A 23,414-nucleotide genomic window follows, 5' to 3' on the forward strand; every position below is an offset into this window, starting at 1 on the left:
GGGCCGCCCTGCACTTGAATGCTTCTAGCTATTGTAAGCCTCTTCGCAAAGAACTTCATCTGTTTCTTGAGGGCACAAATTACAAGCTGGTTCTCACTGGCTGGATCCTCCCTGCGTCTAAGGCAATAGATACATGTTAGACTCGCACGAAGTTCAACCTTTAATTGGCTGCTGATGCGAAACTGAATCAGAACATGCGCCGCGTGAAAACCTGGCCTTGCGGCTTCCCCGGAAGCACTGGAAGATCCGGCAGCACGTGACCCGCTTCGAGCTCGGCCGCCGTCGGCTGGGGCCCGGGGTGGAGGTGCCGCCTGCGCGTGCACCGCACCCCGCTGTCCCACCCGCCCAGAGGCCCGCCGTCACCGCCGTTTATTTATATTCTCGGGGACCCATTTCACCCCTTTGCGCTCCCAAGGGCACCCAGGCTCGCAGCCCCTGCCCTTAAGAGTTTGCCATCAACAGCCTCTTTAACCAGGTATCGGTGACAAAGCACTTTGAACATTTTTGTGTTTTATGTCCTTTGGAACCCAGTCTCTCTGGATATGACCTGTATGCGTCTCTGGGACAGGATTTTATTTGGAAGAAGAAAGCCACAGCAAGAAGGGGAGGCACACGAGAGCATCATCACGTTAGTGCCAATGGCAGGTCTCTGTGCAGACGCGTGTGTGCACACGTGTGCTTCTTCAGGGTGGGGGAACTGCAGGGCATCCTAATGAGCCCGAGGAAGGGAAAGCTTCCCAAGGGACGGGCCAGGCACAGAGACTCCGTGGGCTGCTAGAATGAATCCCTCCAACAGCCAGCGCACAGGTGGTTAGAGAAACACGGAAAAATGAAAAGCTGTGACTTGGAACATAAGGCGGATGCCTGGAGGAAAGAACGTTCACGAAAGGCCGAGACGTCTGCTAAGTAGTGAGAAGCAGGGATTGACAGGAGGAGAGAGAGGGAAGTCGGGGTGGCAGGTGACAAAACCGGGACAGAGGCAGACACGCACCCAGGGGGAGGATGAGAAGGAGCTGCCCTTCCCAGTGATCTGCAGTGAAGATTAAGCTTCTGGCCTGATAACGACACCTGAACAGCCTCCCAGGTTAAGGCCCAGGTGACTTCCTGCCCACCTGGAGGAGGCTAGACCCGGGCCGTCTCCCCGCTGATGCCAAACCGATTCCTTAAACAGGAACCAACCACACTCACTTCTGGGATGTTTCCAATCTCCTGTCTCTAAACGATCAAAGCCACAGAATGTCAACAGCTTGCAAAGGAAGGTGATCGCGCAACGCTTATGCTTTACATAAAGCACAAGATTAGCGTTTAAATGACGGTCTGCCTTCCAGACACGGGATCACAAACACCTGGCCCTTCCTGGAGTGGAGCTTTCTACGCGGAAAGGTGGTCAAGCCGCTGCGCTGTCTCCTCACCTCGAACTTCTGCCTCAGCTCCGCGTTGCCTTCCTCATCGCCTTCTGGAATGGGCACGTTGTAGTACTCACCCTCTTCTTGGTTCAGCAACTTGTACCTTTCAGAGACGGGGGGAGGAGGGGGTGAGCCCCACGCTGGCACCACCCAGGCTCACCCCGCACCCCAAGGCTCTAGTCTAGCTGTTTCTGAAATGCATCCCCCCGGGGAGATGGTACCCAGGTAACTTCGTGATCAACAGTCACTCTGGACTTAAACCGGCCCATTTCCGGAATCTCTAGTCGTGCTAATATTTCCAGACAGTTAACCCTTGGCTCACACAGACACGCTTGGACTTCCTCACCATCCACTGGCCGGCATCTTCATCAGCTCCGAGACTCCGAAGGAAAGGGACCCCATGAAGTCGTTCCTGGTTGTTCGATCCCAGTCCCAGATCTCTACGGACAGTCGTCGGTCTTTATCCGAAGGTTTTAATTTGCTACGAAAGAACACACACACACACGCACACGCGCACGGTTATCTGGGTCATGATTCTGGGGGAGATGTCACAGGCTCATGATCTGAGCCTGAGATTCAAAAAAATCTTGTGTTCAATTCTCTTCCTGGCGTTCCCCATCATCAACAAAGTACCAGCCCCTTGGCAAACGAGGCTCTAGACTAGGGGTTAGCAAACTAGGAGCCAAGGGCCAAATCAGGCCCACTGCTTGCTTTTGTAAATAAAGTTTTATCGGAATACCGTCATGGCCGTTTGTTGAGACACATATTGTCTATGGCTGCTTTGAACCTAGAAGAGCATAGCTGTGTACCTGCAACAGAGACTGTATGACCCATAAGGTCTAAACTATTTACCATCCAGCCCCTCACAGAGCAAAGCTGGACAGCCTCTGATCTATATCCTGGACAGCTACCTTCTGGTTGCGCACAAATGCTTCCTGTGTTCTCCTCTACAAAGAGGAGCTCACGCTGTGCTCAGCGGCACTCAGTGCTTTCTTGCTCCTGACTTGCTTATGCCACCCCCTCCTCCCTTCTTTCCCTCCTCCCATCTCTGCCTCTGAAATTCTCACATTCCTTTCACATCCACTTTAAATGGCACCTTCTCCAGGAAGTCTTCCCTGCTTAGACATAAGGATAATCTTCCCATTTCAGTGGCAACAGCAGCTTCTATGGTACTACTCACTTACTCCATGTTTTTAAAATTATTGTTTAAACTCTTACCTACACCCTCTTGTAACCCTTAAAAAAAACCCAAGTCCATCAAGAGGTGGGACACACTATACATTTTTATATCATCTGTAACGTAAAAGAATTTTTTTGTACAGAAGTTACTGACGGTAATTTGCGGCCTGCGTCAGGTAAGTCTTGGTAAACCGAGTTTCTATCCATCAGACAGGGGTGACCACAGCTACCTCTCTAGCTGCCACAGGAGAAGGGCTTAGGGATGAAGCAATGTTTAAAGATGTTTATAAAGCCCAGCTCATCGCTGCTAACAATGTGAGGGAGGAAAGCCATCAGGAAGAGAGGATTCAACTTACAATGTAAAGGACTCATTCCACTGGGGGTTCAGTGTGGAACGGATGGTTTTGGTTTTTTGTTTGCTTTCGTTCTTGGGGTCAGGAATAAGCTTCAGCTTCACATAAGGATCTGAAAGCCCATTTGGATCCATAGGGATGAGATTTTTTGCATCTCGTACTGTGAAGAGAGAAGGAAGAAAGATCCAATGTTACAAAATTAGAACAGACCCTCGTTGCCGGGCATCCTGCGTCAGGACCCAGCTGATCGAGAGATGTCAAGATGGCGTTGAAAGGAGAGGAGGTTTGGATCAAGAGCCTCGGACCCTCAACACGAGAGGAGCTGCCCACCGCCGCCCCGGCCAGGGGTAACGGGTGTTGGGGAGGCCCCCGTGGTCAAGCCTTGAGACTCGGCATCAGCCTGGTCCAGCAGCACCTGTGACACTGGGTTCACACCCCAAACCTGCGAAGCAGCAACTGCATCGTAACGAGACCCCAGGGGCCACTGGCAGCCCCTCTGGGGGACTGGCCACCTCCCCACCCGAGCAACCGGCAGACTAGTCCGCGGCCCAGCGGCACCTGAACGCCTGGAAGTCATCTCTTTCCTTTGCAAAGGCTGGTGGTTTCTAAACTGGCTGTATGTTAGAATCGCGTGGGAGGGGGTTTGAAAATTCCAACGCTCACAACTAACTTAGAATCTCTAGTCGGGGCGGGGGCAAGTTTTTAGACGCTCTCCAGGTGAACCCTTGTGCAGCAGGGGCTAGAGCTACCCGTGCACAGGCAGTAACGCAGGAGGTGCCTCACAGGGGCTACAGCCTGACACCAAGGGCAGGCCCACCTTCCCGCAGCACCTGGGGCGGCACCTGGGCACCGAGGAGACACACAGACTCACAGGCCCCACTCCAGAATTTCAGACTCTGAAGCGTTTCCTAAGACTCCAGGTGACCCCAACGTATATTCTAGATGAAGAAGCACTCATATGCAAACGCAAAATAAGCAGGAGGAAAGGCTGCTTCTCCCGCAGAGGAAGGCAGGCTCAGAGGTGCAGCTGGCGGAGGCTCGTGACAGTGCGCGGGCCGGAGCCCCCGCCCGTCAATCATCCATCACTCTGATAAGAAGGGACAGAGGCCGGAGCCCGCACACCGATGTCTTCCTCACCCTCTTCCCCAACGTGGCTGAAATCTCCCATCATCGGGGCCCCCGGTGAGCTGGGTGCCATGGGGACACATCCACCTGGGACCAGGATCTCTAGGCCAGCGGCTTTCACAGTGCAGCTCCTGGACCAGCAATGTCAGCATCACCGGCTGAGTCAGAACTTGGGCAGGGGGGTGCGGTCAGGTGACCTGTGTTTACCAAGCCTCCGGGTGATTCTGTGGGAAAGCTGGCGGACCACTGCTCCAGCCCGTTAGCATAGATGGTCAGCTTAGTTTGACTGTTAAATGAGGGGTTTGGAAGAATTTCAGAAGAAGGTGCTAGCGTTGGCAGTGGGCAGGGATAGAGGGGGATGGAAGGGTGCTAAAGACACTGGATCTCCGGGCAGAGCCATAACGGCAGAAGCCACAGACGAGCGTTGCCCGAACGCCCGGGGACACGCTGAGTGCTGTCACCTTCCTTGCCTGGAAGCCTTGGCACTGGAAGGTGACAGGTGGGACCGTATTCTAATGGTCTGAGGGGCAGTGAGCTGCCTCAGGGCGACAAGCCACAGAGAAGCCGGCCGTGTGTTTCTCGTACACCACTTACGCCCTCCAAGGATTTTTCCCCGTGAGACAGTACCTAACCTCATCCAGCTGGCAGGGGACAGACAGAATCAAGTACGCACCCCAGGATCTGTAGCTCAGTCAACCTGCTTCCAAAGCCCACCTCTATCGTGTAACCCCAAGTACTGGAAACTTAAGTTCACGAGCCTCTGTTTCTTCATCTAGAAAAGTGAACAGGGGCATATTTCCAGGGGTACAGGATTGTTGGGAGAATGAAATTACGTATATAAAATGCCTTATACTGTCGGCAACTTGGAAAATGGTGGAGGAGAAAAAAGACTGCACGACGTGAGCACGTACGACACCCCAGACGCAGTGTTTCGGCCTCATCCCTCTGCCCACAATTTCAAAATCTTCAGTGAGGTAGGAGGTCTCCAGGGGCCCTGGACACCTGAGAATTCCCCCACGCTCACGGAGGTTTTAACGCAACGCAGAATGAAACAGCAACCCGAGTATCACAAAAGATGAAAACTTTGAGCATAGAAATGGAGTTCTCCCACGGAGAATGGAAGGGCCAAAGGTTCTCTCCAACTGATCACTGAAATGAGAACCAGACGCTTTTTAAAAGGCAGAACAAAGCTCCGGAACGTCTAACACGGAGGCTGCATCCCAGATGAACTAACGAGGAACCGTCAAGGCTGCCAAGAGTCCTGCCAGGTGCAGAATGAGTGTGGGCCCTGGCTTTTCCATCCAAGAGCGAGAGTCCTGACGGCCAGCACACACACAGCCATCTACGGCCTATGTCTTCTGAATGGTGATGAGTTAAAGTCTTGATGGGATTAAAGCTGTGAGCTTCCTACTGAAACACTATCATTTAAGTTGAAAAGAGTCATCAATTCCAACTGTCACCCAAGTAGACGGTAGGTCCAAATTTCAATTTCTTAGCGCAGTGGAGAAGAGTCCACCTGCCCGGACACCTGATCAGGCTTGGGAGCCACCAGCTCGGGGTCCCATCTGCTTGGAATGTGGGCTCGGGGACCAGGCTGCCTGTGTTTGGGTTCTGGCTCTGCTGCTTTGTGGCCGTGTAACCCTGGCAATAGACTTAACCTTCCCGTGCCTTGGTCTCCTCATCTGGAAAATTAGGAGAATTATGTACGTTCCTACATGTAGAGTGCTTGGAACAGTGGCAGGCACACAGCAAGAACCCAGTAATGGTGATTATCCTTGCTGTTGATGCAGGTTTCTGAACACAACCCCGAACGTTCAGACGTTCAGAAACTGGCCTGAGAGCTTCTGCTGTGAAGAACTGTGTGACACCTTGGCATTCGCTGTTTCAGAGTGAACGTCTGCTGTCACTCCAGAACTTCAACAGAAATATAGAATATAATTACATGACCATCTTTTGGCTTGAGGTGCCTATTTTGAAAGGACTGGATGTCAAGCCCAGCCTTGAGAAAAAGCAGCATGGGGTTGAAGGATTCCATGATTTCCTGATAACGTAAGAGATCACTTCTGGACAAAATCCACTCAAATAAGATGATGGAGATCGAGAAATACCTCCACGGCGCCCCAGAGACGCCTGATATAGGTGGCCAGGCGAGCCCGGGACACGTGAGTTTTGAATTAAGTGTCCAGGCGTATGGGGGGAGGCTCACATGAGCTCTGGACTGGACAGCCCTCGCCAGGCCGCCAGGCGCTCTCAGGGAGGCGAGCCGCGCCCACAGGCTCGTAGCCAGGGACTGCCTGACCCCAGCTGTGGGCAGGAGGGGTGGCCGCCAGGCGCTCTCAGGGAGGCGAGCCGCGCCCACGGGCTCGTAGCCAGGGACTGCCTGACCCCAGCCGAGGGCGCACAGGGACGGTCAGGCTCACCGTGTGGGACAGAGGCTGCAGGTGGCGGCTGAGCGCTCGGGAAAGGATAACTTAGCGGCCAGGAGCGTGGGCAGCTGGCTTCAAAGCCTTGCTCCAATGCTGATTAGCTGTATGACTCGGGACAAGTTACCCACTTCTCGGCTTGTCCATCTGCAAAACAGGAACCGCAACAGCGTCTGTCTCGTGGGGCTGCTGTGAAGACTAAGTGAGCCAATACATGTAATGAATAGAGAAGGGGGCCTGGCGTGTGTGAGCTGTGGCCTAAGCACTGGCCATCACTGCTCGTGTTACACAGTGTTTGCTACCTCTAACATCATCGTCACCACCACCGCTGCCACCTGGCCCTCGTGTCCAGTCCAGGAAGCAGGGCTGTCTCCTCAGGGTAAAGAAACCAAGCTTACGAAAAGGACAGTTCATAGAGCACGGAGTTTCCAGACCTCAGGGTCACGCCAAAGTTCAATAGTCAGCTCTTAGCTGTTCCAAAATAGCTTGGGATTAAAAAAAACCCAAAAAACAAAACCCCAATTCCATGCAATCCTTGATCCATTCAGAGAATGGTCCAGATGGTCTCTTGATCCCGAGAATATATGCAGCATAAATTATCAAGTGTGACAATACAACAGACACCCCTGAGCTCATCCTCGTCACCTAACGTAAGAGCCAACACCCCCGAACCCACCTAGAGCCCCCCCCCCGTCCCACCTGCCTGCCTCCCTGGGGTTTATAACCTCACGCTGAGGTCACCTTAGGGCACTCCGGCCGGGCACGGGGCAAGGGGAGGCTCTGAAGGCTAACAAAGCGGAAGTTTTGTCGAGGACATAGCTGCATCCCCGGCGCCCGCGGACTGGACTGGTCGTCACTGACGCACAGCGACCTTGTCCATAACAGAGTTCACATCTGGGCGGGGACACCGGTGATGCCCGAAGAGGTGCCTTCCGATTCAAGGATCACGCAGCCCTTCAAATGATCTGTTCTGCTTTAGAAAATAATTCTCTGCTTTCAGCGCCTTCTTTCCTCCCTCTAAGAGCATGCTTGCTCATGGCATCTGTTTAAAAAGCCAACAACAAGCACAAAGGTTCAGAACAGGGACCTGCTGTGAACGGGAGGCCTGTGGAGTGTGTGCGGACCCTGTGAGCCCCTGCCACCTCCAATCTCGCTCCACAGCAAAGGCAAGAGTAAACGAGATGCTATAATCCTACCCCACAGCAAGGAAAAGCAAATGTTATGTTTTCCGACACTACCAGAAACCCCCCACAAACTCTTCTTCGTTTAAAGTTACAAAGAGCAAAAGAGACGTGCGTGCAAACATGCCGGGGGGACAGGCAAGAGCAGAAAACTGGCAAAGGGTCAGCGTCTGTGGACACGTGATCCTGGAATGGGGTCTGGGGTCATGGAAGGGAATGGAACCTGGGGTCAGCGTCTGTGGACACGTGATCCTGGAATGGGGTCTGGGGTCATGGAAGGGAATGGAACCTGGGGTCAGCGTCTGTGGACACGTGATCCTGGAATGGGGTCTGGGGTCATGGAAGGGAATGGAACCTGGGGTCAGCGTCTGTGGACACGTGATCCTGGAATGGGGTCTGGGGTCATGGAAGGGAATGGAACCTGGGGTCAGCGTCTGTGGACACGTGATCCTGGAATGGGGTCTGGGGTCATGGAAGGGAATGGAACCTGGGGTCAGCGTCTGTGGACACGTGATCCTGGAATGGGGTCTGGGGTCGTGGAAGGGAATGGAACCTGGGGTCAGCGTCTGTGGACACGTGATCCTGGAATGGGGTCTGGGGTCATGGAAGGGAACCTGGGGTCGTCTGCCATCAGGCAGCAGAGTGATGGAGGCTCCCAAATCCGTGAGCCATGTCCTCAAACATAGAGCATTAATTCTGAGAATTATCAGAGAGCTATAGACCTGTAAGTTAATTCCTTATAAAAATACGATCGCACTTGAATGTATGTTTAACGACAGAGAGATCTGATGGGTTATTTCATTCCTAAGAGATTCGCCTTTAGCAAGAAGGTGGAAATGGGTCTGGGGGTGTGCGTGGTCTGTCATTTCTCCATTGAGAACGGCTGGCCCTGACCACATGGCATGCAGGATGTAGCTGGTCCCTGACTCTCTGCTTCCCAGGAAGCTAGTGGACATGGCGGCGATGGGAAGGGACCGCGTTCCTGGGGAGACCACTGCGCGGCAGGCGCTGGTGTGAGCTCTTCACACTGCCACAAGCCCACCTGTAGACGGGGACTCAGAGGCAGAGAGAGGTGTTACAACCTGCTTGCTACATAAAGCCAACCAGCGGCCAGGCCGGGGATGGCTAGCAATTGTGTAAAAGGCAGCTTTCCCTTGTTATTGGATAAAACTGACCCGGTCCAGGTGAAGTCCCAGGGGAGAGGTAGTAAAATTGGCCTCGGCTTCTCCCAGACCATGGGGAGGAAGCAGAGACCACACAGGCCTCCACTGGAAGGAGGGAGGCAGCCGAGCGTGGAGGGATAAGTGAACACACTTAGGGTGAGCTGTGGACGTGGCCCAGAGGGGCTGGTGGGAAGGACAGTAAAGCTGTACGACTCCGTTTCTGCTTTGGTGCCTTGACCTTAGCTAAGGCGGCTGTGGCACCGGATTAAAAGATGTGAGTGCAGTGCTTTCCAGGGTACAATTCTAAAATCACTTAGTACGCTGGGGTGTTCTGGTTACTAAGTGGTCTCTACAGCTGGGCCTCTGGGACAGGCTGACATCAGCCTAAGAACTGACAGGCCAGCGCCTGGACCGAGACCACAGTGTCCGCAAGACTTGGGGCCCGAAAGCATCCAGCGCTCATGACACTGAGGAGGCCAGAGGGGAAGCTCTGCCCACCCACACGCAGGAACGATGTTGTGTGCCAATAAAGCTTTATTTAAAAGAAACAGGCTGTGGGCCAGATCCGGCCCTCAAGCCACAGTTCATGGATCCCTGACACAGAGCCAAGCCCCACCACCACCACCACCGACACAGCGAATGTCTGAGGAGAGACTGACCCGGGAGAGGAGCCTCTGGGCCCTTCTGGCTCCTCCTGAGCCCTGTGAACTCTGACCTCATCCTAAACCGTGGGAGGGTCCTGGGCTGGGGCTGAGGAGAGACAGCGTGTTCCCTAACAGGAACCAGAGTTCACCTCTGTCCTCTGTTTCTCACGTCCTGTCCTAGAACCTCGGGAGCCGACACCTCTCGCGTTTACTCATGCCTGCTTCCTCCCCGCCCAGGCTGCAGGAGGCTTCTAGGTCTGCACAGGAGTCTGCTCTCCTAGACAAACCAGATTTGCAGCCTCCTGGGGGCCCTGACCTGCTGCAATTTGCCAACCCCTCCCCCCAGCCCGGTCACACCCAAGTGCAAACAGTGAGCGTGATAAGGCATCAATGGGGCCGTTCTGGAATCAGGCAACAGCTTCTCTGGAAGTGGGAATTTTAAAGGAATGTGTGCTCATCAGCCCTGGATGCAAACCAGCGGATCCACTGGAGGAGCGACCAGCACGGACAGGCCCCTGGGCTTCCCACTCCATCGGGCTGGGCTCGCAGAGCTAAGGGCTTGTCCTGCTGAGAAAGTCTCCCTCCCGGCAGCCCAGGGGGGCCTCGTTCAGGAGCGTCTCAAGCACCGATGGGCTGCATCAGATAGAAAAAGGGGAAAAGCCCTCCCACCAGGCCGAGCAGCTCCGAAGCCCAGCCCCACCAGAGAGCTCCTTCCCTGGTCACGGAACTAGGAAAGACACCCTGTTCCCAAGGCTTGTTTCTGCCTCTCCTTCGGGCCTCCGCTGACGATGCTGCAAGAGGAGAAGCCGTGTCTCAGAGTCTGTCAGTTCTGCACCAGAAGCCAGAACTCGTGGCAAATTCTGCTGAGGAGACTGGTGGGTGACAGATTGCTTCCGGAACAGGATGTACCGAACGTCCTTCGCACGAGGTGTTTCGGGGGGCGGCCAAGCTGTCTACCAGCAGGCCGGGATCTGAGCTCCTTGAGCCATCGGGGGGATGAGCCCCGGCCGGTGTTGGCAGGTCCCAGGTGGAGCTCGGGGCCCCGGGAAGGGCCAGGACCCGCCAGGCCACAGGCTGTCGGGTGGCCCAGGAGGTCGCCGCGGAGGCAGGGCGAGGACAGGCTCGGCCGGCACGAGGGGCGGGCGCAGAGGGCGAAAGCGCCCGAGTCCTCCCTGGCGCACACGGGTGTCCACGGTGCTGGGTGACACGGCCACCTGACAGCACCCTGGGCCCGTCTTCCTTCTCTTTAAGCCACAAGCTCCCTGAACACAGGATTACAGTCTTATGACAATTTTCGGGCACCCATGGGCCCTGGGTTGGGGATCCTTGCTGGATGCCTTCAGAGCCAGTGCCCCAAGGACAGAGGGACCTTCCTTTCTCCACACCCTTCAGGACCTGCGTCTAAGGGAGAGGGAGTGTCCCTCTGGGGGGACTCCTACTTTGCCGGGGGCGGGCAGGGGTCCGGAGCAGCCCTCGCGATGCGCAGTGAGGACGGGCTGGGACCGCTCCTGGACGGGAGGGAGGCCTTGGTGGGGCAGGCTGCCCGCAGGCTGCGCGGTTCTCCATGAACTCACGGGTGCCCCTAGTGGCCAAGCTTGATCTGGCGGAAGAAGGTCATTTCTCCCACAGTGAAGGATGGACATTTGCTGGATGGGGAGCTGATGGGGACTCGTGGGACCGGTCACTAGGGCGCTTTAGCAAGGACACACAAAAGCCACGTCACTCCCTCACGAATGAATCGGGACAGAGAGATCTTCAATCACAGCTTGAATGACACGGCAGTTTTAAGGCTCCCAACCTAGATAAGAGGTCCACAGCCTCCATTCTCTGTTGTTTACGTTAACATTTCTATCTCAGTTTTAGGGACACTCCACACCCGGTTCCACATTCACCTGGCAAGACCGGAGCTGGCCCCGGTCCTGACGGGTGGATTGTTAAGTTTGTTAAACAGCTAACCGCACCCAACCCATCACGCTCACCGCTAACCCCGCCACGATACTCCCTCCACGCCGAGGAGGCCCGTCATTCTGCTCCTAATGATTCTGAAGCCCTACTGCCTAGAGGAGCTCCGCGACACACGCTCAGTACCTGTTTCCTAAATCGTCGAATCTCCACGCCACCCTTGTCCCCTGGGCCGCCCGGGGTCCACGCTCCATCCATCCCTCCCAGGGCTACAGCCCTGACCTGGGCACCACACCCATCTTCTCGGACCTTCCCTCCCCCGCCCACCGGAACTTCATCTCCACAGACTTCGTAGCAGCTCGAGAGCAGGGGCTGCACCAGGCCCCACCTGGGTGTCCCCCCTACCTGGTCAGCACAACCTGCGAGAGCCCCGGGGATCCTCGTCGGGCTGAGAAGCTAAAGCAGACTTCTGGAACACTGGCAAACGCCGCTTCTCTGGGCTGCAGTTCATAACGCGTCCATCTGGAGGGACTCTCGGACAAGGAAAAACCTCACAGGTCTTTTCAATGGCGAGTAAAGCCGGGCCAAAAGGAGGCGGGCACTTTTCAGTAAACGTTAACTGCTCTGAAGAAAGGGTCACTGATCCACAAAGGCTAAAGGACGTGACATGGCCCCAGATTTCAGGGGAAACATACCGGAAAGGACCACTTACACTCGGGAAAGGGCCATTCGCGTGCAGAACCTCTCTGGAGTTCAGGAATAAAATGCAAAGGTGTCATCAGCCACAACGAGCCATTTCTGACTGGGTAACAGTCAAAACTGTGATTCTGTGAACAAACTGGGCTCCTGGTGCTGTTTGCTTTGCTCCGTCTGATCTAATTACAATGCGTCAAGTCTGCTGACACCGTCTGTGTCAAAACCCACAGAATTCCGGATCTGATCTCTTCCATGTTAAGAAAATGTGACCCATATGTTTTGTCCTATTTGCTTCCATTATGGCCAAAGACAAAGGCAAGAAAAATGAGCTACACTAAAAATACAGCTGCTCAGCCCTCCCCCACTGGTACATACATCCGGATTCTGGGACCCTCACTATCTCCCACTTCAGGACCCATTCACTGAATGTTCTGTTTCACTGGTGAGACTCACTATTTGGTGGTCAGAATGTAATTTCTGTCCCAGGAAATCCAGGGGCATTCAATGCCAGGAAACTCGAGTCGGCAACTCTTCAACCAAAATCCCATAAAACTTATGAAAGAGAACCTAGAGGAGTTTGGTGTGAGAAGAGAAAAAGCAACTTTTTGTCCTTGGAAAAGAATCATAAGTATCTCACTACTTTCCTTCTTCCGGTTAGTGGAAAATAATTGCTATTGAAGTTCTATAACCCCGATGTTCCCAAAGGAAATGGAATCTGGTTGTGAGAGAAATAATATTTTCTAGGTTATGAGAGCCCCAAATGATTCTGTATAAACAATGTCAGAAGGTCTTAAGAAACACTTATTTTCCTTATTATGAGAAGAATGGATATACTCATCATTCAAAAACTGAAATACATAAAAGTATAAAGAAGAAAATTAACATCACCGATACTTCCACTGTAAAAGAGCGCCACTGTTGGCACGTTTACTGCTGGGCTCTTTGCTCTGCATGTATCTATACTGAAATATTTATTTTTATAGAATTCCTATCTAGGAACACAGTTCTAGAAACTGCCTTTATAACATAACAAGGCCTGTTTTGAAAGCATTTTAAATGCCTGACACCCCATTTTCCAGCTATATCATAATTTATTTGATCAATTCCCTGTTTCAGGCCATCTATATAGCTAAAATTCTTCACCTTTGTATAAATAACATGGCAACAGATCATCTTCATGCATAAATATCCATCTGAATTTGGTTTCTTCCTCAGGCTACATTATTATTATTAGAAGTGGATCAAAGGGAAAAAATCATTCAAGACGCTGACACGTATTGCCACGTCACTCCCCCAAAGTCATACCGAGGTCTTACGAAGGGTGGGGGGATAAAAATTGACAACAACCCTGTAACTGTGGCTCCTTTATTTGTGAAGTTTAACTCCCCCCTCCCCGAAACGGTTATTTGGCCATTAATATTTCTTTTTTGTGGGGACAGAAGTTTAAAATAACATCGTAATTTTGGCTTCCTTGGTTATTTTTGAGGGTTTTTTTTCCCCTATGGTATTGGGCCATTAGTGTTTCTTTTTCTTTGATTTCCTCCTTGTTCAAGTGTCCTATAGGGTGTTAAAGAATTTTCCTACCAGGTCAGAAGAGTTCTTCAGACATGAAGGAATGGTAACAGCCCTTTGTCATGTTTGCAGCAACTCCATTTAGATTTCATGCTTCTAGAAACACAGCAGCTTAAGTTTTTATACAGTTGGATCTGTCAAAATTTTCCTTTTTTATTTCTTCCATTTCTTTCACCTTCAGAAAATCCTTGCCTTTTCTGCGGTTAGCCAAATAGTAACTTAGGTTTTCTTTTATTATTTTGTTTCTTTTTTTATATTCAACTTTTAAATCCACTGGAAATTTATTTTGGTGTACAGTGTGAGGCAAGATCCAATTTCCTTTTCTCTTCCAAACGTTTAGACAACTTTCCCAACAGCATCCGTGAAATGAGCCCTCCCTTCTCCACTGGATCAGGTGGCTTCTGCCTGTTGGTATCAGGCCATCTCTTTTGTCACACTCAACCTTCTGGGAATTCCTGCAACGAGCCTGCACTTTCAATTGCTCGAGATTCCCAACGCGTTCTGAAATACAGCCTTTTGCATCCAGGTGCCTCGTTTCCTGACTCAGGGCAATTCCACTTCAGCTGCCCTTTTTCTGTTCGCCTGATAAATTTCTGTCCATACTTTATTCTTAGTGTTCGTGGGTCATTTTGCTTTATGCTGATGGGGTTCAGGACACCCCACCCCCAAAAGAGGACACCTTGGCAGACTGCACACTTTCCTCTGAAGGAATCTGAGAAACGGCAGGTGCAGGAAGGGGATGCTGACCTTTCCCGTCTCCCGTGAAGCAGGTCTTCAGACCCTCATGTGAGAAGTGCCTTCCCCAGACCTGGAGGAGAGGGGCATCCTTATCTCCAGACGGTGAATGACTGGGAGGGATGCGGACGGACAGGCCTCACGAAGCACCCACCCCCACCCCCAGCTCACTGCTCTGAGATCATCTCCTCCGTCCTTTATTTTTCCACGACTTTCCACTTTTCATTAAACCTGGTACAAAAACACTCCGGTTTAACAGTTTCTTTGGGTCTTTATTGCCTTACGGAGGCCCCTGTGTCATGTAACATTTACATTAAAGAAATGGGTTTGTTTTTCTTTTGTTAATTTGTCTTTCGTTACAGAGCCCCAGCCGAGAAGCCGGAAGGGTAGAAAGAGAAAGATTTTTCTCCTGTCCTACAAGGTTCAAATTCCATTAATAGAAATATGCATAGCTGATTTTTTTTTTAATCTGAAAACTATGGTAAGTTTAAAACTGTATTTTAAGCACAAGTCTGTGCCTGATGAAACATTCAGAACTTTGGACATATTAAAACCCCCATAATAACCCTACTTGGAATCCACGGTTTGTAGACGGGGAAGCTGAGACTGAGAGGGATTCAGGGGTACCTGGCACGGGTTACCAGCTAGTGGGGAGAGGGGGATTCCAGCACATTCTTAAACTCGATTCTGAACGGCCTCTGCCCACTTTTGTTATCGATCACTCTTTCGCCTCCTTATTTGTTGTTTTCAGTCCTCTGTTATACGGTGCTTCGTTTGCCTTAATCGTTTCCAGAAATTTTAGAAACTATAAATCTTGCTTTAATTCTACTGATGACCGTCTTAAAAATTCAGCCCCATTTAAAAAAATTCTACATTTCTCTGACTGTCAAAGAGTAAGACAGGATCTTCTGCCCACCTCCCTCCCGTGTCTGAAGACTTGTGCGTGCTACGTTCTACTACCTCATCCCTCACGTATCACCACCCATCCCATTTTCCATCTTTGTTACCATAAAATTGTCTAGATTTTGGGATTCCTAATCATTGTTATGATTTTTATATGATTTATAGTTTTTTGTATTTTTCACATCAAGATGTCCAGCCGATTTTAATGCTACTGCTTTATCCTTATGTATTGTGACCTTCCTGTTCCGGAACTTGAAATTTTGCTTCCCCCTCATCTTGCAGTCCTCTTTAGCTGGGCTTTAAATAACTTGTTTTCAAGAGAGGCATGTGGGTGGTGTATCTTCTGAGCCCTCGCATAGATGAGAATATGTGCTACGAACGGCAGTTTGGCTGGGTGAAAAATCTGGGGGGAAAACTCTGTTTCTCCAAACTCTTTAAGTGATGCTTCTTTCTCATTGTCCTTCATCCTGGAAATCATTCCTAAATATGGGGGGGGGGGGCGGTCACAGGACACCATGGGGAAGATGACAGCTGTGGCCGCTCTCCCTCCCAGAATGCAGATACAAAATTCTGCACATAGTTTTGGAGGCTCCCCTGACCCCCGAGAGCTGGGGTGGGGAAGGGCTGGGAGTGAGGCTGCAGGTGCGGCCACAGGTCTGCAGTCGAGCTCAACACTCCACCTCTACTACTCGGAGGTACTTCATACAGATCATCTAGAAAGACAGAATCAGACTGGGGGAAGATAACTCTGCGAAGAATTAGGATAAAGGGACTTGTAGAATTTCGGAGCTAAAATGAAGTGATTTCTTGTCCCTCAGAAACAAAGCGCTGAGGGAAGCACAGGTCATCTTTGGATATCAACGAACTCCAGGCTCTTTCAACACTGGATCAGAGGAGAGCTTGGCAAAGTCCCCTGAGAAGACAGAAGGTTCCCAGACGTGTAAGACCGGCCGCTGTCCAGCATGAGTACGTTCAAATAAGACAGAGAAAGCCGAGGTGCTGAGGCAAACGCCAGGGATGCCTGCGAAAAGGCCCACAGAGAAGCGTCTATTCAACCTCAAGGGCCTCTGGCCCCAGGAGCACAGCTGCCTCTGTCCTGAGATAAATGTTAAATCTCAGCCAGATGCCATGAAACATTTACCCAGTTCCCTTGTTATAATTCCACGTTCACTTGGCAGTGTCCTGAGCCCCCTGACGTCTGTCTACTGGGAAAGAAGGCACCTCCCCAGGGGGTTTCTGCCGTTCACAGTCTACGGGACAGTGTTTCACACGGCGAATCAATAAAATGGGTTCATTACAAGTTGCCTTCTGGGTATCTTGACTACACTGGAGAGATTGCTCTGATCAAGCCGACAGACACGTGGACACCGTAAATTAACTGGCATCCTGGTGTATTAGTCGGCCAGGACTACCCTGGAATTGGCCTCCAGGGGCTGGGGCGGGGCCGCCTCTGGGTGAGCCGTGCAGCCTTAGGATAAAAGGCCAGAATCGGCAGCTACCCCCCTCCCAACACTCGCTCCTGCCTTTAGACCCTGCTGCGTTTCCACATGTGCGTCTGTTTGGGGAGTGGAGGGCTCTGATCCTAATAACTCCCTGCCCCCCAACCCCATCCCAAACATGCGGGCATCGTTTTTTTGTTTTTTGGTTTATTTACTTATTTTTCTGTTACTTTCCTGATTTTGCGGTACACCTCCCTGGGCCTGTATGCTTTGCCAGCTGACCGTTTCAACCTCTTGTGTTGCTGACTGCACTAGAAATCGGAGAAAAGCCTTTCTCTGCCCTTTTCAAAACTTCAGCTGTTCAGTTTGATGGAGAAATTTTTCTCTATTGAAAAGTAATAAAAATGAAAATGTCTCAGGATCTAGAAACAGAGCAGTTGGACATATCAACTGACGTTTTCTTAAACTGTTTTACCGTCTCAACATTGCACTTAAAAATTGTTTTTTATCGGGGTAGAGCTGTTTCACAATGTTGTGTTAGTTTCTACCGTACAGCGAAGTGGAGTTCCCGTGCTGTACGGCAGGTTCTTATTAGTTATCTATTTTGTATACATTAGTGTATCTATGTCAATCCCGATCTCCCAATTCATCCCACCCCCAACCCCTGCTTTGTTATAAGAAAACGGAATCTACTCCGAGACTAGACACACACAGGGCCGCAGTTTCCCAGCGTTACCGTGCGTGAGAATCACCCTGGAGAGCTCACTCACAAGCCGCGCGCAGGCTCCGCTCTTAGGGAACCGGACGCTGGCGTCTGGGGTGGGTGTGGCGGGCTGCGTACGGAGCAGCATCGGGCTTTGTGCACCTGGCGCGGAGGAGGGAGCTTCTGTCTAACACAGGGACTGAGACGAAACCCATCAAACTGGGAGAACCCTGGCATCCCGCCTCCCAAATTTCCAATCGCAGAGCATCAAAGTACCGCAAAGAGAAAGAGCTACAGCAACACATGGGTAAGCGCAGGTAGCTAGGAGAGAGGGGACGGTGTCATTCCTGGGCTCGCTGCTGGCACCAGAGAGAACTGTCCCATGTGCATTTCTGGCTGCATAATTACCATCTCCTCCGTGCCGCGCCTCTCCCCGGGCTGACAGAACATTTCTTTACTCAGAGCAACAAGGTGATGAGACCCAAGAGGAACTTGGTGGGAACCAGAACTTGGTCTGGGGACCCATCTCCACGAAGGGAGGCTTAAGCCTGAGTAACTGAGGGGGGAACTTGAGTAAATGGGGGGGGGTGGAAGGTACCTCCCCCTGCCCCTCCCTCGGCCGCCCCCCTCCACCTGATGACTTCCCCTCATCCGTGCTGAAAACAGACTGAGCTGAACTGAAAATAACCGAGGAGATTAAATGAAATTACATCAGGCCTGGCTCCCAGGCAGTTGCTAACAAGATCATAAGCGTTCACATCAGCGTGGCAGACAAAGACAAAAATGTTTGCTGGCTCTCTTTTTTTTTCCCCACCCTGAAGTAGCCAAACCCTCAAGAGACAAGGCCCAATGAAACCAACCTTCTTTCTATCAGCTTTACGTGAGGTTACTGGCAGGATGTGCTCTCGCTGGCTCCGCTGAGGGAGCCCCATCTTCGCAGGGCGGGGTGGCCTTTGCTAGGCTTCCCCACCAGGAATGCGATGGCTGAGCATCACGTGTGACACCTGCTTAGCTGGCAGGGAAAGGGTTCAACTGTCCCAGACCAACAACTCTCCCCTACACTCCTGGTCACCGGAGATGGGCTCGGAGCTGACTCTCTTAGGGGCATACTCGTCAGGGGCTACCGGAGGCCTCGGGCCAACAGGGGACTGGTATTAGTATTTGCTTCTGGAAGATGACGGTCCTCAGAGAGAAAGACAACATAACAACAAGCCATTCCCCTCGGCCCTCTGTCTCTTGCTCTACCACGGTCTTGAATCTGAGAATACAAAGCTGAAGATAAAACATTAATTAAACTTCCCACGTCGGGGCTAAGAGATTTTCACCTGGAAAAGCCTCTTATCACCTCACCTCCAGTTTTAAAAGAATCTGGATGTTCTTATTACCTTTGGGATCTTTCTCCGACTGAGCCCATCTGTCAACACTTCAGACCTTCCCAAGGCGACCACGTGCATCAAACCTAACGTGAGACTAAATTAACTCCCGAAAGAGGCAAGGCTGGGAGCCAAGTATCTTGGATGTAAAACTTAATCTGGTGAAATAAGCAAGCTGTTCGTACACCACTGGGCCACCACCTACTCGACAAGACCGCCAGGGGGAGGGAGATCCAACGGGCAGACATACAGTGGCAGGACCCTCAGGCCAGAGAGCCGGCACGGGGTGAAGATTCCGTTCCCCGCGAGGTTTTAGGAGGTGGGCATTTGAGATCTAAGTGCTGTGGCAAGGATGCAATGGGGAGGGGACTCGCCATCCACAGCTAAACCGCCACAGTTTACAAGCAGGAGAAAGAAGCCACGTCACTGAGCTTGGAGACCAGGGTGCTCTTGCCTTCAGGAAATGACACTGGCGACCCTCTGCCCCTCATCCTGGTCTTGCTGCTTCCCACAAGCACCCAGTGCACTCAGTATAGAAAGCTATGTTCAAATCACTGCACAGAGAGCCCCGCACGAGGGACAATCCACAGGAAGACACGCTGCTAGCTAGTACACACTTGACAGCTCTGCCACAGACAGGTCAGGATGTCAATGATGACTCGTCCCTTGGAGAACGTGCAACCTCTTTCTTGGTGGATGGGTGTCTCTCTGAAGGACCCCAAGAGTCATGCGGCTTTAATAATTTGCCTAAAACAGGATCATTTCCATGTGATCCAGATACAGGGCTAAAATGGGAAGAGTTGCTTTGGATTTGGGAGGTAGCAGCACAGTATAAAGCTGGGTCTTTTTTACGCAGTGCTCGCTGGGCTCTTCTAACATCCTCCTCCTCTGCTCAACGCCCACCTCTTAGAAACAAATTCAGGGCACTGAGTACAGTAGATAAGACGCCGTCTCGGACCTCAAAGGGCTAATGGTCTGGTAGCAAGAGATCAGCAGGCAGATAAACATAAAACCACAAAATAAATGTTAGAAAGGGCGTGGGGAGAAACTGGGCCATTGTAGGCGGGGCACAGAATGGTAGGAGGGGCTTCATGAAGGGAACTGGGGCTGAGGGTTAAACAATACTCCTGATGGAGCAGGGTAAACAGCACAAGCAAAGATGAGCAGGTGGGAACCAGCCTGCCCCCTGGGGAAACGGCACGTAGCTTTTCTTCACGATGCGAATGCGGAGTGCCAAGGTGTGGGCGGGGCACGGGAGGGACCAGACTGCAGAGGCAGGCAAAGTACCGGCTGCTGAAGGGGTCACACAGACGTACGGCACCTGATATTTAGGAATGGCCAACCAAGGAAGAAGACAGAGTAGATAAATCCATGGAAAACACACCAGGGCTTCCCTGGTGGCGCAGTGGTTGAGAGTCCGCCTGCCGATGAAGGGGACGCGGGTTCGTGCCCCGGTCCGGGAAGATCCCACGTGCCGCGGAGCGGCTGGGCCCGTGAGCCGTGGCTGCTGAGCCTGTGCTCCGCAACGGGAGAGGCCACAGCAGTGAGAGGCCCGCGTACCGCAAAAAAAAAAAGAAAAAAAAGAAAACACACCAGTGGTCAGCACATGCATCTGAATGTGGCAGTGTGCAAGCACTCCTCTGGGACAAGCTTGCTGCTAGGTGCTTTTAGCTCCAAGGCAGTTCCTGTTTTCTTTTGCAAAGGCTGTGCCTGGATGTTAAGCCCCGGCCAAGCTAGAGATGGCTTCTTCCAAGACTGAGAATTCGAGAGCAAGGGTGAGGCCGCGACGGCGAGGCAGGCTGACAAAGGACACAGCCGTCGCGTCTGGCCCACTCCTGCACGATCGGTCGGCACACATCTTGACGGGTGTTCGTTTCCATCCTTCTTGCCCATTTCAGGTCTCCACCCTGAGGCAGGGAGGAGTTCGGCTGGGTTCCCTGTTGCCATTTTTATCGCCAGCTGTTATCTAAACCCTGGAAAAGGGGGTTCTGGGGGTCATGACGACAGTGCCAAGGGCCAGCTCAGGGTGGCCTCACCTGTTCACTGGAAGATGGAAACACGAAATGGCCAACACTGTAGCCACACAGTGTGGGCCTATCTGTAGTAAGGGAAGGGAGTTGCGATGGGCACACATCTGCCCTCGGCCAGAGCCAGGAGCCGGCAGGGTAAGGGGGTGGGAGGCGTGGGCCTGGGCACCAGCGTCAGGATGGCCTCCATTCAGCAGCCGGGGGACCTGGGCAGGTCACGCAAGCTCTCGCAGCCTGTGTCTGTGGGACAGAATGACGACAAGGATGAGAGCACTCTTCCGGAGGGGTCGTCGTGATAACAGGAAAGCATCCAACCAGGGCTAGGGACGTGGAAGGGGCTCGGGACGTGGAAGGGGCTCAACAAGCACTGGTTTCTCCTCTCATAGGACCCAGGCCCTCCGGCAGCACCCGCGGCTCCCGTGGTGTGCACTACGTCCCCCTTTCCCACAGCGGCTCACCGTGTTCCGACCAGCTGGCTACTGGCATCCCCGTCAGGAGCTCGGAGGCTGGTTCATCTGGGGCTTCCTTCCAGCCCACAGGGATTTCTACAGAGGGCGTTTAAGGGCTGTACCCACCAGAACAGGAAGCTCCAACCTAACAGAGCTCAACTGTTTGGAGGTTTGGTTGATTTGAAAATTTTCACTAGTGATTAACGTTCGCCTCACAGGCTTTGTGTGCGCGCGTGTATTTCACACGCACTTTCAGCGTTTCGTGCTTGCTGAACCATTTGGAAGTGAGTTTCAGACGTCAGGGAAAATCGCCCCTCAACTATTTCAGCATCTCCCCCATAGCCACATTGCCACAACCACCCAGAAACGTCGTGTGGATCCAAAACCACTATCTAAAGGGTGGTCCAGACTCGGATTTCTGCGCTGCTCCCCAGACGTCCTATAGAATTGTTATTTTCTTGGGTCACAGATTGTGCTCGATTATCAGGTCTCTTTAGTTTCCTTTAGTCAAGAACAGTCCCCTTGACGGTTTTTGTTTTTCACAATAATAACATTTTTGAAAAGTCCCAGTCGGTTACCAAGCAGAACGTCCCAATATCTGGATTTGTCTACCTTTTTTTTTTCCCTCATTAGATTCGGGTAATACAGTTTTGGCTCCAATACTGGACGGGCGCATGACACTGTGTACTTTCTATTACATCCCGTCAGGAGCAGCGTCCTTTCGGTTTGCCACATCATGGAGGAGGCTGAGTATGACCGGGAAGGTGCCACGTACCAAACGGGCAACATGGCTACACAGGAAAACATTTAGTCCAGGTACCAGCATTCTGACTACATACCCTCGACGGGGCATCGCCTGAGGCTTTATTTAAAATGGCAATAAATTCTTGAGCTTTATGGAGTAGGCTCGTTCTTGGTAGAGGTGTTGCTCTACTGATTCCGAAACTGCTGCACGTGATGTGGGGTAGGGCAAACAAATGGGCATGCTGACATCACTGGGGACCAGGGGTCTTACTGAGGGAGGATGGAGAATCAGTGAGGACTGGGAAAGGTGGAGAAGAACTCCGGTCCAGGATCAGAGCCAGAGGCAGCAGTGGGAGGTCATAAGAAAAAAACCTGCCTCTGTCTACTGGAAGCGCTTAGAGGCAGTAGCACCCTGGGAGCCCCAAGCACCCCCAGAACCCCGACTTTGGATTCTTATCATCACTCCCATTTAAAAAAAACTCCAGTGTTCCTCAGAGAAAGGAGGCTCCAGAAAGAAAGGAAGTACTGAAAAAATGGACGGGTCACGTCAAGGGGATGCAGAGCCAGCACGAAGGGGCTCCCGCTGGCCATATTTTGAACAATTTGAACATTTTAAAAAGACACTAAAAAAGAAATAGTGACCTCAAATTGCTACTTAAAAAAACTGTAGGGAGACATAAAGGGAAAGCTTTTCTTTCAGATGAATGCCGGCTACTGAACGTTGAAGCAATTACAGAACTAGAAAATCACCATTTTGCAACCGTCAGTATAATAACTGATTAAGGCTCGACCACGGCTGCCAAAACCATGAGACAAAAAGTTGCTGGTCTCCAAGTACAACATCCAGCCCCCTCATTAATTATGAGTTTAAAGAAGGTAACTTTGCAGTGGAGGGATCTGATGAAAATACCTTAACCAGGTGATCAAAGGTAGCATCACCGGTAATGGACAATCTGGATATACTTGAGGGGAAGCAGCTGCCTGAGGACCCCTCTCTATCCCAAAGCGAAGGACCAGCCACAACAGCTGCGTCACCTTTTGGCTGTTGAGCTGGATCTGATTCCCACAGCCAAGCTTTTATTTAATAGAAATGACCTCCAACTAATACCTTTCCCGCTCTGCAAGCGGCTTGGTCCAACTGCTCCTTGCTGGCAGCCCCAAACAGGTTACTACACTCCCAGGCCTTCCTGCCGGGGGCGGCAGGGCGGGGGGAGGGCATCTGAGCAAAGCTCTGAGGTGACCGATGGGCCGCCTGCCACGCCTCCTGTCCCGGAATCGACAAAGAAAGTCGAGGGTCACAGTGAACCTCGGGGTCACGCCTGGAGTTCAGGGTGGGAGGGTGATGCTCTGTCCTTGCTGAAAACACAGCCACCCGGAACTGTAAATGCTCCTGCTAG

General features: G+C 52.0%; 1 protein-coding gene across 1 annotated transcript in view; it reads right to left on the bottom strand.

Annotated features, from left to right (window-relative positions):
• PRKCA (protein kinase C alpha) overlaps positions 1-23,414 on the bottom strand; it is a 364,351-nt gene that overhangs the window by 66,989 nt on the left and 273,948 nt on the right. The window contains exons 6-8 of the mRNA XM_065897487.1: positions 2,942-3,098; positions 1,753-1,887; positions 1,413-1,509 (exon numbers count right to left, since the gene is read on the bottom strand). Of these exons, the coding sequence (XP_065753559.1) occupies positions 1,413-1,509; positions 1,753-1,887; positions 2,942-3,098 (389 nt within the window). The remainder of the gene's footprint in view (positions 1-1,412; positions 1,510-1,752; positions 1,888-2,941; positions 3,099-23,414) is intronic.

The sequence above is a fragment of the Phocoena phocoena genome, chromosome 19, assembly GCF_963924675.1.
Source record: "Phocoena phocoena chromosome 19, mPhoPho1.1, whole genome shotgun sequence".
NCBI classification, from domain to species: Eukaryota; Metazoa; Chordata; class Mammalia; order Artiodactyla; family Phocoenidae; genus Phocoena; species Phocoena phocoena.